This window comes from Aythya fuligula, chromosome 3, assembly GCF_009819795.1.
Source record: "Aythya fuligula isolate bAytFul2 chromosome 3, bAytFul2.pri, whole genome shotgun sequence".
Classification (NCBI taxonomy): domain Eukaryota; kingdom Metazoa; phylum Chordata; class Aves; order Anseriformes; family Anatidae; genus Aythya; species Aythya fuligula.
Window position 1 is genome coordinate 52,662,187 of NC_045561.1, and position 14,960 is coordinate 52,677,146.

Below are 14,960 nucleotides of genomic sequence, written 5' to 3' on the forward strand. Positions count from 1 at the left end.
GCTTTTGAGTAAGGTTCTGACAAATTATGCTGTAACAATATTTTATAAGTAAAATTACACTTGAAGACCTCTGTGGAGGATGTGCAGTGTTGGTAGCTAGCCTGGCATAAATAAATAGCCTGGACTGCTGCTCATGAACTTTTCTTACTGACAGCTTCCCTTACGCTCACTGCCACCAGCCTGTGACATTCCCTGTACGCCTTCTTTTCAGAGGGATGAAAATAAAAATGATTGAATTTTTACCCTTTCATACGCCAAACACGTTGGTGTTCCGAGAACAATGAAAGAAATCATGAGAGTTTTAACTTCTTTCACTGCCTGTGAAAGAAGTACACAGAGCTTGGGAAATTCAGAATAAAAAGTGATTTAATGTAAAGCTTCTGGGAATAATAATAATTAAAAAAAAAAAGTTTTGTGAGTAAATGACTGATTGTCAGCCTTTGAATCACCTTTATTGTATTTCTGTGTTAAATTGGAAGGATGGATTTCCAGAGAGTGATAGTTTATGGATAAAGGCAGGGGCAAAATCTGGCTTTTGGCATGACGTTAAGGTAATTGTTTCCCAAAAGTGCAGACAATGTTCATGTCAGTTCTTTTTTCATCTGATGTTGGCACCATGATCGCATTGTCCTTTCATCCCGCAAAGGTCACATCTTCTGGCAGAAGTATTGAGGACCAAGGTGAATGGGGCTGAAGTTCTGTCACTGCAGTGTGTGCTCATGACAGAGGTGGACAGGGCTGAGAGTTTGTCACTGCAGCGACATCCTAGGCTGCTGTCAAGTGCTGCTTTTGGGTATCTCCAGAAATAGCAACTCAATGGGTTGAGAAAAATCCCATTTTGAAGTTGGTAGTTAGACTTGGTTCCAATCAGCTTGGGGCAGACACTGCAGCTGTGTATGTGCAGCCACAGCTCTTTGCTTTGTTGAATTTGATGAGGATTCAGGCTGCTGCAGACTGTGTTAAGGCTGTCAGGAGCAGGCTCACCGGCATTGTATACCTGTGAACTTTACTCCTGGTGGTGCAGGGAGCCGCTGAAGTTAAGAGGCTTTCTTGTATGAGCTTTGGTTTTGAGTCAGCACCGTGCAATACATATGCTAAATGGGTTTTGCAACACTCACTGGATATGGAAACTACCTGTTCCTTAGTGGGCTCATAGTGTGGTCAGTCCAGCAAGCTGCTCTCACAGAATGAGCTTCCTACCTCTTTTAGATGCTATTTCCGTGCTCAAATGCTCCTTATGTTCGCATCTGATGCTAAGGGGAGTGAGTCTGGCATCAAGTGACTGTTCAAACCTGCTTAGTTATAGGGTGGGTCTGCCGTATATTGTTGGTTTAGACCACAAACTAGCAGACATGTTGCACGCTTGTAATTTAAGAGAGGGTATTATTAGCTTAAGTGTGATTTCAGCTCTCGGTGATCCTGTGATGGCTCAAGTGGATTCTGCAGGTGCACGGGCACGCTGTGTACCGCCAGGGGAACTGGATACCATACCACCACACTTCCAGGGGATGCTGCCTGGGCTGAGCTGGCTGACGGGCACTGCAGTCACCTCTGTCAATGACTTCTCTTTTCTCCATCATACCTTCACTCTCCTCCATACCATATTTGCCTTCAAGCTTGAACTTATCTGTGTTTTTGTTTTATCCTGGGTGTCCCAAATTATTTTTAGCTCAGTTACTTGAAATTTCACTGCAAACGGCTAAGTTGAACACGTGCGTAATACAACATAGACTGAGTTTCTTCGAAACCTAAGGGTCTCAGGAGTGTAACCAAGTGCTTATTTGTGGCTATTTGGTATTAGGCTCTGTTTGACAGAAAAGATTAAACACCAGGAAAAAATGAGAAAAAACATATCTCGCTTTCTGTAGTGCGCTTGCTATATACATTCTCATGAAAAACTGAAATACAAGGTAAATACATACATATTTTATTCCAGGCTATAGAATAAGTGTATTTAGGCAGTCTTTCAAAGTGTATTGTACACTGCATGCACAGTAAATCAGTTTAATAACTTGACTGTTTTACATTTTGTGTTCAAAGAACTGTATGACAGGCAATGAGATCATGTTATGGCACGATTTGTTGTCCATTTGGACTATATCCAGTTTTTGCAGAAAATTTTGGGAAATCCAAACTAGTAGATGAAATGTCTATTAATCATTTTAATATGAGCATTTGCTCCAAGAAAGAAACTTCATACAAGTTATGGTCAATTTACAAATCCCTCCAACTAGAGGATTTAAGATAAGAAATTTTGAGCATGATTTCATTGCAATATTACACTGAAGATTGGTGTAATATTTATCAAAATAATGAAACAGTTTCCAAATACAGGTTTTGGAATCCTTTGCTATAAATCAATATAATATTTTAGGGCCCACATGGTTAACTTTAAAAATGTCCTTGAAAGGATGACTTGTCTGTGCTGACAAGAACTTCTACCTATGTGAAGTATCTTATAAAGATAGGTTATGACTAGCAGGTCACCATCAAATAGTAACATTAAGAATATTCAAGTCTACATTTGTAAAGACTTTTGCATGCAGTTTTGTCTCTTACACATTGTTTAGATGTGTGAACTAAATGTTTTGTGCCTCAAACACCAACAAACTTGAAATTACACTGTATAAATATATACATATATGATGCTGTATATGTTTAGTACCACAGTAAATACAACTGTAATCAAATGATACTAGACATATGTAGACCATAGTTAAATTCCAGTTAAGAAAAGAAGCCAGAAAAAATCTTTTTTTTTCTAACAGTATTTCACAGTAGAAGGAGGCAGTCCTTTCTCACTGACTTCCCCCCTCCCTCAGGATTTGTAAACATCGTAGCTATTATTCTATCAGTATAATAATTGAATATTTTATTCATAATGGTAAGTAGCTAACCAACATGAATAAAGTTGTCATAACACAATAACACTTTCAGACAAAACAGTTATTTATTAAAAGAAACATTTATAAATATTTTGTCTTGCATTTTAAACTACATTTTCATAAATAACAATATTTAAAAGTGCTGAATATGGTAGGATAGTCAGCAACGCCACTGTAAACAGATTTGTTTTCCACTTTGCAGATTTTTTTTTAGATCCCATTTTGTCAAACACTACAACAGTTAAAATATTTGCATAGGGAATAGAGAATAGCCCTTTTAATCATCTCCTGAATTCTATATAAATTACAAAACCAAATGAGTTTAAGAAACAGTTCGTTAAATTGTTCATATATATCCAAAAAAAGCACATAGGTTTCAAGTAAAAAGAATGATTAAAAAATTCCCCGGATTTGCTATTTGAAGCATGTTCAATAAATTAAAAAAAAAAAAAAAAAAAAAAAAAAGAGAGAGAGAGAGAAAGAGGTAGTAAAATAAAGGGAAAAAAAGGGAAAAAAAAAAAAGCCCCAGGAAATATACTAAGACCTGCATCCTACCAGCTACTGTATAGAGCCAGAGCAGCCTCGGTAGCAGCGGCTTCATCAAGAGCTGGCACCAAGGGCTGCCTGCACGAAGCAGCTTGCTGGTTGGAGCCAAGTTTGTTGGGGCCAGATTCCACTCAGTTACACAACTGTAAAACCTTTCAGTCCCATCAAAAGCAATAGGGTTATGCTGTGTTTAGTCCTAGGAAAGTGAGAAGAACTTTGCCTCTTAAGTCTTAGTACAAGACCAGAGTTGTCAGTGTTAAATATATATATACAAACACACATGCATATATATATATTTAACAAGCATTCAAAGCAATCTCATGGTATATTATTAGCAGTTTGTGAGGGATGCTAATGCTCATTTGTCATGTATAAGGTAGGTATGAAGATGTTGGGATTTTTAAGTTCCAAGTCACTGTCTCTTTAAACATCAAAATGCATCCTAAAATTGGACATTTTTTGATAAAAAGGCCAAGCAAACATCTATTAAAAACACCATAGCAGCAAAGTGATTGAGTACTGTGCTGCCTTAGCTCTGATTTAGGGCTTACTACAGGATTCTTTACCCAGGAAAGACACCCACTGAGTTTCGGTAGGCATTTTGCCTGGCTAAGGACTGCAGATTTAGGAGCCCTTGAAGTTTGGTTTAATATCACTCTCCAAACCCCTTGTTTTCAAGGAGTACTCAAACTCAATGAGGCTAGAAGTTAAGATAAATCTTCTTTAACCCGCCACCTTGTAAAACATTACTTTGTTTAAAAACATTTTTTTGACTGGATTTAGCTCTCAAAAAGAATCTTACAGGACAGATGCAATTCATCAAAATGTTCTAAAATGCTCTAAAATGCTACATGTAGGCAGTCTTTTATTAAATGTCTTTATTCAAAAAACTAAATTATCAAGATTTTGTTTGTTTTTCTTTTTCTTTTTTTTTTTTTTTTTCTTCTTTTCTGAAGTACATAACATTATACAACAGTGTTAGAACTGGATAGCCAGTCTTTAATAAATCAATTACAGTATCTGACATCTGAAATGTACATTGAAAATCTTTGTTCTTTTAACAATTAAACAATATCAGCGCATAGATTGTGTCACCCAGATACGGATCCCTTTAAGTGGTTTGTGCTTTTTTTTTTCTCTCTTTCTTTTTACATTGCAAACTCTGTAATGAAAATGCCACAGTTTTGGCAGTGAACAACCAGAGGAATCCTCCGCTTGAATTAATTTTAAATAAACAGTGATAAATAGCTCTTTTTTTTTTTTTCTTTTTTTTTTTTTGTCTGTACAGAAATATTGGCTTCAAAAAGTCAGTGTATTGTACTCAGTAGAGCATATTGAGTAATGCTACACCTTAAAAATTGGCTTTTTTTCAGTTAGTGATGTTAAAAAATGCAAGCCTCTTTCTGGTTTGCTGCAGTTGTTTCTATGTACCATTAGACTGTATTGCACAAAAAAGTTCTTAAATACAGATATAATTTATGTTATTGGATTAAATATTGCAACAACTAAGTGGTAAGTGAAGCAGTTTTACCTTGCACATGCAGTGTGAGGATACACAAGGAGACTGTTCATAAAACTACAAATACATCATTGCAATCTTGACTGCAGTTGGGTGAAAGGAGTGTGAAACAAATGTATTTTGGCAAATCCATTGTTCCCCTCCCATGCCATCTCAAGCAAGGAGGACCTTGGTAAAAATGTAGACATAGACCATAATATGTATTTGTTTCTTCACAGTAGCCTGAGTAGAGCTAAACTGTAGTTCTCCAGGAACCCAGCTCCAGATGTTATTAAACTACTTTTCTTCCATCCCGCCCACCCAAAAAAAATCAAGTAATTTTATTTGAAAATTAAAACTAAGTTTCAGAAGTAGAGCCTGTAATACTTTCAACAAGAGACTTATAAATTTGAGAGTTCAAAAACCTTGGAAAAGAGTCTCTGTGCATTAGGGTGTATATCTGGAGTTGAGCATCTTCATACATATGAGGACTGGGATCCAGCAAGTTTCTGTTGATCACTTCTCTCACCCGGGAATCAAGACTAACCTGAAGAAGATGAGAATAGACTGATATTAAACAATAATGCTGGAAAGGATGTATACATCTCATCATTGCATAGGGCTCCACAGAACACCCAGAGGTTATCAGTTTCATAGTTTATTCAAGTTATGCTGTTTGTCTTTCACAGCCATCATTCTAAAATGACCACACACAACTACAAAGTCAGACAACTAACTCAATTTTGGTTCTGACCTGTTCTTTTCATCCATATTAAGAGCTGTAAAATTAAATTCCTCTCTTTAACAGAATACAGTGCTGCTAAATAAAGCTCTGTTATTATATCTTAATATGTTATTATATCTTAAAATGTTTTATCTTTTTACATATTTAGAAATATTTCTCACAAAGGCTTTTTTTTTTTTTTTTCTTTTATAATTTGTGGTTGGATCTTTAGAAATTTCCCATTCAACATTTCCTATTCTGATTCATTTTTCTCTTAAAGACCTGTTAATATCTGGCAATTTATACTTTTGGGGTATCATGTGACCATATTGAAGTTGTTAGGGAGCTTCAGCTTTAGCTTCTGAAGGTGACACATTGTCTTCCAGGCAATTTCTCACCCAGGTATTTTTTAGATTGACTTTGGTGCCTAGCTGACATATGGATGAACGGGCAGGCACGCTGGGCTATGTGGCCAAGCTTAACAAGCTGGAGGGGTTACTCTGATTAAATGCTTTGAGACACAACAGCATGTGGGGGTATAGCTTATGTAGTTCTGAGCAGCAGTGTTGCAGCCTTGTCTTAGGAGTTTATTAAAATAATTTTAAATCCTAGACCAGTGCCTATCTGTAGCATGGAAATGACATGCTAAGATTGAAGCAATTGCTCCCCCCATGACACACACACATGCGCACACACAGGCACTTATTTTAGCAAGACCAGTTTATGCAGCTAGCTAATTGACTCCTCATTACCAAATAAAAGGGCTGGGACAAAAAAGCTCAAATTTGGCAGAATGGCAGTGTCATTTTGCTATTGAATATTGTAAAAGTTAATTGCAGTTATAGAGTGAAACAAAAATTAATTAGGAATCTGTTAATTCACATTGTAGTTTTTCTGTGACTCACTAGAGCCAGATGGCAAGAGTAGTTGCAATTATTAAAGTTATCTCCTTGGTAAACAGATGTACACAAGGTATTTGTTTAGTATACTAGGACTTTCTGCCTCAATGACTTCATCACTGAGCAAGTTCCTATGTCAAAGTCCTCCTTTCAGTTCCTATGTCAAAAGGTTTCATCTGGAAGGGGATGCTGTGATGAACAAGAATTTTAAAGCTCCTATGCTGATCTAAAGCATTGCAAACTCTTCTTATTTGCCTCATGGAGCAAATAAGTAGCAATTGGGATGATGACATCCTCACACATCCAGAGGATGAAGTTTGTGAGCAGTTTTTTTAAACCTTAAGTCAAGCAAAACTACTTTAGTGCTTAAATTGTATCTGCTGGTTCATGGAGGCTTAGAAAGACAACTGAGTGTTTAGTACATATATGTGTACTAGAGACACATATATATGATCAGGAATGCACATTATTTGCTTGCTATACTGGTAGTTGTCTCATTCCAAAGGCAAAATACACATGGTATCACAAGAGAAGGGAATGGAGTTATAAATGGCTGGTCGCTCCCTTCATAGTAATGAATTTTCAATTTATTACTAAAAGGTAAAATGTAGCAAGCCAAGTCCACAAGTGAGCATAAATTAGCATAATGCCATTGAGGAGAAAGTCAGATGTAAGACAAGACAGAGTTGCTAAAGGTACACGACATGGCCTAAGAAACTCTTCTACAATGCCTGTATATTTATTTATTATTCCAAACTGTGATTTGATAGGGGATGCTTTTACTCAACTTCAGGTGAAGATCATTTCAGTTTGAATATCGGAGGAAGTTATATATAATTTCCTAGATGTTATCATACCTTTCATTAGAGAAAATATGTGATCTCACTTCTTAGAGATCAACTTAGACTAGTTGATCCCACATAGGAATAACCAGAACAAGTTTTACTTTTTTTTTCCCGGCCAGATGTTGCAGCAGATAAATCTGTTCTGATTATGATTTAAATTCCTTTATGTTGTACAAGACACAAACTGTGAATTTATTTCATGACTGATTTGTTTTCTGTTAAATATTGAGTATTTTATTTGTCATATGATGCTGAAAATTTTGGTGCTGTTTCTCCATAAATCCATTTCTATGATGTATTTCTTGTTTTTGGCAGACACACTGCATTGTTAAAGTAGTATTCTCATTTCTCATCCTGCTTCTGGAATTTCCCTTTTATTCCTCTCATATGGAGAGCTTTGAGGAGTTGTGGCCAGTGATGGTAAATGGCTCAGCACCTGTCAGCACTTGTTCTATCCCTTGCTTTCATGATCTAAACTTCCATAATAAGTATTGCTCTCATCTGACAGATGAGGCAGACTTTCTGACCCTCCCTCTGGCAATCCAGGGTATAGCATATCTGCTCTGGAACATCAGGAAATGCAAATCTAACATTTACAGCTTTACCTCTTTTGGTGAAAGTATAGAAATGTAATCTTCATAAATAAGTCTTGCTTTTTCTTCAATAACTTTCTTGTTCTGTTCCTTCTTTAGATCTTCACATGCAAGCCAGAAAAGCAGGTTCTCTTCACTATACTCTGTTCGAAGAAACTCTCTAAAAAGGTTCCTCCCAGCTGGTGTTTTCATCATCTTGTCAAAATTCTGAGCCCAAGACAAAATTTCATCTGCAGTAGGGTTTTGGCTGCAAAAGCAAAGTATCATTACAAACATGCTTCTATTTTTGTAACAGTGTTTTCATACATTCATCCAAAATTCTCCTTTCAATTGCACTTTAGTCCAGAGTGAAAACTGGAAGCAACAAGGCTTCAGCAGTGACAAGAGAATTTTGTTCACTCTTCACTTGTGCATTCATAATCTCAATAGCCCACTAAACTATGTTTAATATTAAGAGATGTGCACTTGGCTTTCTGCAAGGTTTCTACTGGTATTGTTCACTATCAGACTCAAAGAAAATTCCAGCAACAGGACTGAATTTCTGCTTCTGCGTTTAAAGGAGATGTGAATTGAGGCAGCTGACAATAGGTTCTTTTTCATGATGGGCTTGGAAGACACCTGATGTCCCTGCCTGCTTCTGATAGGGTTTGGCCAATCACTGCCTGCCACACGATTTGGTTCAGCAAGGACAAGAAAAACAAAAGGCTCTTGGCAGCCAAGAGCATACTAATGAGCCCCAACAAAATAGTAATTCAGAGAGCTTTTAAATTAGCATATTTCTCTGTGCTTGTACCTAAGGGTTGCTAAGCTTCTCTCTGTTTGGTGCTATTGACCTGAATGATGATCTATTGGCATGGGATGTGATGAATGTTTCTGGCAAAATTGAAGAGAGAAGAAATGGGAAAAAATCCCCATTCCCATTTTCTGAAAGAAGCTATTTGCAGAGCGGATGCACGGGATAAGTGAACAGAAGACTAATTCGGGTTACTAATCCACAAATGTACAAATCAACAGCCTGAGAAGGTCATACTCCAAGTTACTTAAAAACAATTAAAATTACTTAGCTCTGAGCGCTCATCCTCCCCTTCCTGATAGGATACAATGCAAGAGTTTTACTGGATGTTGTTAACAGTGTCTGTGCAATCATGTTGCACAATAAGTGACATTTGTCCATACGATTTCAAGTCCATTTGTCAACTCCTAGTCTGCGTGCAAGGCAGACTGGATGACAGGAAGCTATTCATGGTAGTTAAGATCTAATAAATGAGAAAGTGTTCAACATTGAAACTATCCAGCAAAATAGTTGCAATCTGAAGCAAAAATTATAAACATAGAGATTTAAAGTTAAAAAGTCCTCTCTCTGAGGAGAATGAAGCAAGCCTGCTGAAGTAGATGGAGCTGGCAAGCAACTTGTGTTTGGAAAGCATCTTTACTACAGTTGGAAGTAAAAACAATATGAAGAAAAGTACAGAATAAGACCATTTTGATAAGGTTTTGCTTATAAAGATATTTTTCCCCACTATATTGTATGTCATTTCGTTAAAAACTGCTTTCCTGTTCCTTCTCCAAAATGCTAGTTTCCTGAGGAGATTTGTGAAGAATACTCTTGTACTATATCACTATATCAGTTTAAGGAAAGATTTATGTGCAGAATCTCCAGTTTGATAAACTAAGGCTCATTTCTGTCTAAATAACTCATCCTGATATTGGGAAATAAAAGAACAACTCCCTTTCTGAAGCCTTGAATTTAGTAGACATTGAAACCAACCAATACACTGCAGTAGGGCAGTGTCTGAATGTTCCCTGTTCCCAGGGAAATAAAAGGTTGATACTTACATGGGATATTTGAACCTCTGGATGTTCACTCATCTCCTGCTCAGATGTAGCCCTAACATACAGCACATACTAAGGCCTGATGTATGCTGGGAGAAGCACCATTAAGTTAAAAAGGAAGCATCATGTGTGGGGGACACAATGGACAGAATGAGACAAGGGTCATCCTGCAGCCATTGTGACCTTTGGCTCTCATCTCCTGCATTTTTGCAACAGCAACTGTCTGGCAGTTTCTGCAGAATCCACTAATTTAGTGGGTGGTGTAGACTGAAAGAGGTATAAACATGACAGTTTACCCAATAAGCCTTTCAAATGAATGGATCTATCAGCAACTGAACTGTGGAAGCTAGGATGTGCCTAGGAAGAGGCAGGAAAGGTGAGCACCCTCCCCATCAGCCAAGTAACTATTTTGCTCCATCATGCATGAGTTGATGAACTTGCAAAGCTGGTGAATTTGTGAGTTAATGAATTCATGAATAAATGAAGTTGTGAATCAGAATCTTAATGAGTTAGACTAGTCTCTTAAAAGGCTACTGAGATCCTTTTTTTTTTTTTTTTTTTTTTTTTTAAACCTAACAAGCTCATGCAATGAAGTTTGATTCACAGAGTACCTTGTCCTGTAAATTTTACAAGTTCAGACAAACCAAGATACTAACCTTAGCTGATGGATGTTATCTGACATAAGTTTCACTAGAAGTGAATGCAAAAATATGTTTTGCCATGGGCTAAATTCAGGTGCTCTGAGTATGATCTGGAGTTACTGGTCCCCACTGGATTGCAGAAGGATCTTAAGTTATGTAGGATGCATTTTTATGTCATGGTTGAGCTGAATTAAAAATTTTGAAATTAATATTTAACTAAGTAATCTCTTTACCTGCTACCCCTGTGCATTTTCCTTGAGTTGAAGCACCTCAGATGAATACCAGCTTCAGTGTAGTTTGTGGTGGGGGAGAACTGGAGGCAAAAGAGGAGGGAGCAGAGAGATGGCATGGGTGGCAAACCTCTTTCTCCCAAAAGGCAAGGAGCTGTTAATTCATAGTTTTGAATTAACCACATCCTTGTTTTGTGAAGCCACGCCCTTACTTTCTGTTAATATTCCTCTGACAGACATTTCAGGCTTCCTGTCCTCTGCCTACCACAGACAATGATGTTGAGAACACAGGATCTCAGCCATGCAGGCTGAGCTCCCTGACTAAACTCTGTTCTTCCTTTGCACGGCAAAGCTACAAGGCTGAGTGTTAAACCCTATGAAACATATAATCCTAGATGGAAATGTCACAAAGTACCATAGATATGTTGTGATGGAGGGTTCCTGTAAGTTCTCTGTAAGTAACTTGAATTCTGGGGTGCTCAGCATAATATAACTGAAGGAAATAAATAGTTAAACCATACTCCTATAAACCTAAAAAAAAAATCTGTCAAATCAATTCACTAGATGTTCTTTGTCAGTAAGAACAACAACAAAGAAGTCTATACTACTTATAACTTGTGGAAATTTTTTGATTTTGACCTCTCAAAAATGACTGCGAGTAGCAATGGATAGCCTGAGATGATTGGATTGCTTTTAAAATCGGTCATATTCTCTAGAGTTAAGTTTTAATTTACTTTTTATGGGATTAGAGAAGTCAAGACCACTGACAGTTCAGCATGTTTCCCAACAGAATAAATACAGGCCCAACCTTCAGACACAAACAGAAGCTCAGACTTTTAATGCACATTTGCCCAGCTTTCAGAGTATGTGTTTCCTTGGTTAATTCAGATGAAACCATAGTCCAAGCTGTTCTACAAAAAGTAGCCATGTTAAAAATCTGACTATAAAGTACACTTTTGCCCAAGTTAGTTTTATTTCTTGTCTGGGTAAGCAGAAAAAAATGATCCCACAAATAGCATACACTTCCTATAGAGTCCCATAGATCAATGGAACCATTCTTGCACCTCCCATTTCTTCCCATCATTCTTTACTGACAAATGTGAAACTGTAAGTAAGCCTGAATGTCTCTGTTGGCATTTCATGTCAGGCCTCATTTTGCTTCCTTTTTTCTAGAAATTTTAGGAGGAAAAGTCATTAAAAGAATATTTCAGAAGCCTACAAAACCAAAACAAATTAGTTACAGGCAAATTAAGAAACATTTACTGGACAACAGTTTGACCAACTTACCATTCTTCTATGACTTGGATGCTCTCCATTTTGGTTGTATGTGTTGGCCTTCCTGCATTGTCTCCTCTATCTTCATTCCTAACAGTGAGGCTGCAATGTAGTACAACACTTTATTTTGTCTAGAGAAAGTTAATTTAAAACAATGACTACAGAAATGCAAACTTTCAAAAGATATAGATATATGTAAAATGTCATTTTTCACTCTTGCCCCTAGAATTTACACTCAGATTTTGGAGAGAAATTTTTTATGACATTTTTTTTTCCCTGTAATAACTATGAATGTTAATTAACAGTTGGTATTAACATATGTGATTTTTATTTATTTATTTACAAGCTGAAAGACAGACAAAAACTTAGAGGTCACTGTTGGAGTGATTTCTCTTGGGAAATTTTGGATAATATTAGTAGCAATAAGGATAAGGAGGATAAGAATATCTGAGTCATTGATCAGGGATTGGTGCCCCAGCAGCTTTGGATGGTTGTTCATTCTTTACGAACATCCCCCTTTTTTTCTCCAGGATATAGTGGCAGTAGATGGCTTGGAAACAGATCTCAGCTGTGGCTGCTGCTTATGATTTTCTCCTCTAACCCAAATTTCTTTTTCATTCCAAAAAGTTAAAGTTACTGACCTCTAAACAGAAAGGCCTCCATTAAAGTCATATTACTAGAAGCAATGAAAATAAAAACTTCCTTTAGGTAAAGATCTAGTTAATTTGTATTTATTATCATTATTATTTGATTTTTTATTTTTGATTTTTCTTTCAAGATGGTAACTTGCATCACTATTCTGTAAATCTCTTTTTAATTGGATTTGGTTCAGTAGTAGTGGCTTCCCCTGTGTGTGCTCTCTATGAGTATTCTGGACCATGGTATTGCCAGCAAAAACAAAGTCCCTGATAACTTCTGAAATAAAGTGCATTTTGAAATAACATCAGTATTCATATTAGAAACCTGGTTCCAATAATTAAGCTTATGAAGTGAAACATAGAAAATGGAAATTTCCCTTCACTGTGTGTTTCCCGCATATTCAACTGAGGGAAAACAAGCAACCAAGCAAAAAATTCCCCCGTCCTAGTCCCAACAAAGCTCATATTTTGAATTTAGTATTCATTGTACAATGATGTTCTCAATCATTCCAAGTGGAGGTATGCAAATATATGTTTATAGCATAAGTGTCTCCCTCCCCCACTAATCGTAGTAACTTCCACTCAGTTCTAAGAAGAAATGCCAACTTTGAGACATTTTTAGCACAAATAACCTTTCTTCCTAGCCCTTCTGCATTGATGAGTTTCATCAACATGTTTTCAAGCATTTGGCAGAGTGAATAGGGCATCTCAACTACTCTTCTGAAAATTGGCAGTTTAAACTTGCATGTAAAGCAGAGCACATATTAAGACTTAAACATTACAAAGACATACACTTTCAAACAAAGCTGTTTGATGCTGATTGCTCCTTCACTTACCTGCCAAGACCTTAGTTCAGGCCCTTGGTCCTGCTTCCCCTGTTACAGCGTAGGAATGCAGCTCCAGTGCTGCTAAGGTGTTATGGTGTCATCAACTGCTGCAGGAGAAACAACACATCCTGAACTCTGGGGTTGGCAGGTAAAAAGCCTTTCCATCTCCTCTGACCTGTTGCTTGTCAGTCTATAGAGGGAACACCCATGAAAACCAATGGGAGTTCCATATATAGAAGGAGAAAAAAAGGGACCATCCACTTTCTGTCTTGTAATCTTTAAGTCCGCACATGTAACTGCTTAGGGTTTACTTTGCATCTGGTTGGAGCACAAAGTGACGGCGAAGGAGAAGCAGGAGAGGCACAAAGCTGCTCTCCCTCCTCCTCTTCAGTCCTCCACTAGAACAGCATTCATTTGTGCTCTCCTCTGGGTTCAGAGAACTGAACCATAGGGGCCATGGGGGCATGACACAGCAGAAGCAGCAAACAGTGTCAGCTGGGAATGCAGCATGGTGTTCACCTGAATCCTTCTAACAAAGGCTGCCCTTTTCTTTCATCTATCACATGAGCAGCAGCTAAACCATACTGAGATAATTTACTTATTGGACAGTAGACTTATTGCAAGGTTTGGATGCAGAGTCTTACTGGAAGTGGAAGGTGACTCATCTGAGAGCAGCTAATCTGCCCTGCTAATTTAATTTGATGTCTGGGGTCAGATATTGATGGCTGTGCTCATGCAAAATCTCTGCTAAACTTCAGAAAACCAATATGGGCTGATGAAAGGGGAATACAAGTAGTGAGTAGGGAATGAGAAAGAGAAATAGACAAATGGACAAGAAATCCATGTTGGCCTCAATGCCTTTTTTTTTTTTTTTTTTTTTTTTTTTATCAGAGGAGTAATGGATAGGCCCTATGCATTTTGATTTTCTGCAAGACTACATGTTGGTAAAAGTTTGGGTTGTGGGCCAAGAATGCAACGTACAGTTTCTGATATTTATACCACTGTGTGATAGTGCAAAGGGCACACTTGGCCCTGATACCTTCATTTCAGCAGTCATAGCTGAAGTTCAGTGGCTGAAGTTAGTCATCACTGCAAAACAGGGAGGACTCTAAAAGAGGTGTTAGATGTGGTTGGAACAATTTCTCAAGTTTGGGTATTGTATTCAAAACTGTGCTAAATTTATAATATATCTTGGCACAGATTCTACATTATGTTTCTAGCGACAACAACTAGCCCTACATTTCAACTTTGATTTATATACATCTGTCAAGACTGGAGTTACATCGGATACATTATTTTTGCTATGTTTTTCCTGTGAAAGAAACCATCCTTTTTATACAGAAGTACATTCAATTCAGACATGTCTGTTTTCAGTCAAGGAACTGTTTTATGTTAAGTTAGAAAAAAAAAAATTAAATATTTACACATTTGTGACTGTAAAACTAATTTAAAAGCAGCCTTTAAATAACACTGATCACAATAACAGACTGCTACCTTTTACATCAAAATGACAACACTACATTGTT

General features: G+C 37.2%; 1 protein-coding gene across 4 annotated transcripts in view; it reads right to left on the reverse strand.

Annotated features, from left to right (window-relative positions):
- Positions 1-4,524: 4,524 nt before the first annotated feature.
- The window catches only part of RGS17 (regulator of G protein signaling 17), a 74,004-nt gene continuing 63,568 nt past the window's right edge, over positions 4,525-14,960 (reverse strand). For 3 of the 4 annotated variants that reach the window (XM_032184002.1, XM_032184004.1, XM_032184003.1), the window contains exons 3-5: positions 11,982-12,071; positions 8,003-8,237; positions 4,525-5,476 (exon numbers count right to left, since the gene is read on the reverse strand). In XM_032184002.1, the coding sequence (XP_032039893.1) occupies positions 5,288-5,476; positions 8,003-8,237; positions 11,982-12,071 (514 nt within the window). In that variant the 3' untranslated portion in view covers positions 4,525-5,287. The remainder of the gene's footprint in view (positions 5,477-8,002; positions 8,238-11,981; positions 12,072-14,960) is intronic. The other variant, XM_032184005.1, reaches the window with a different exon arrangement.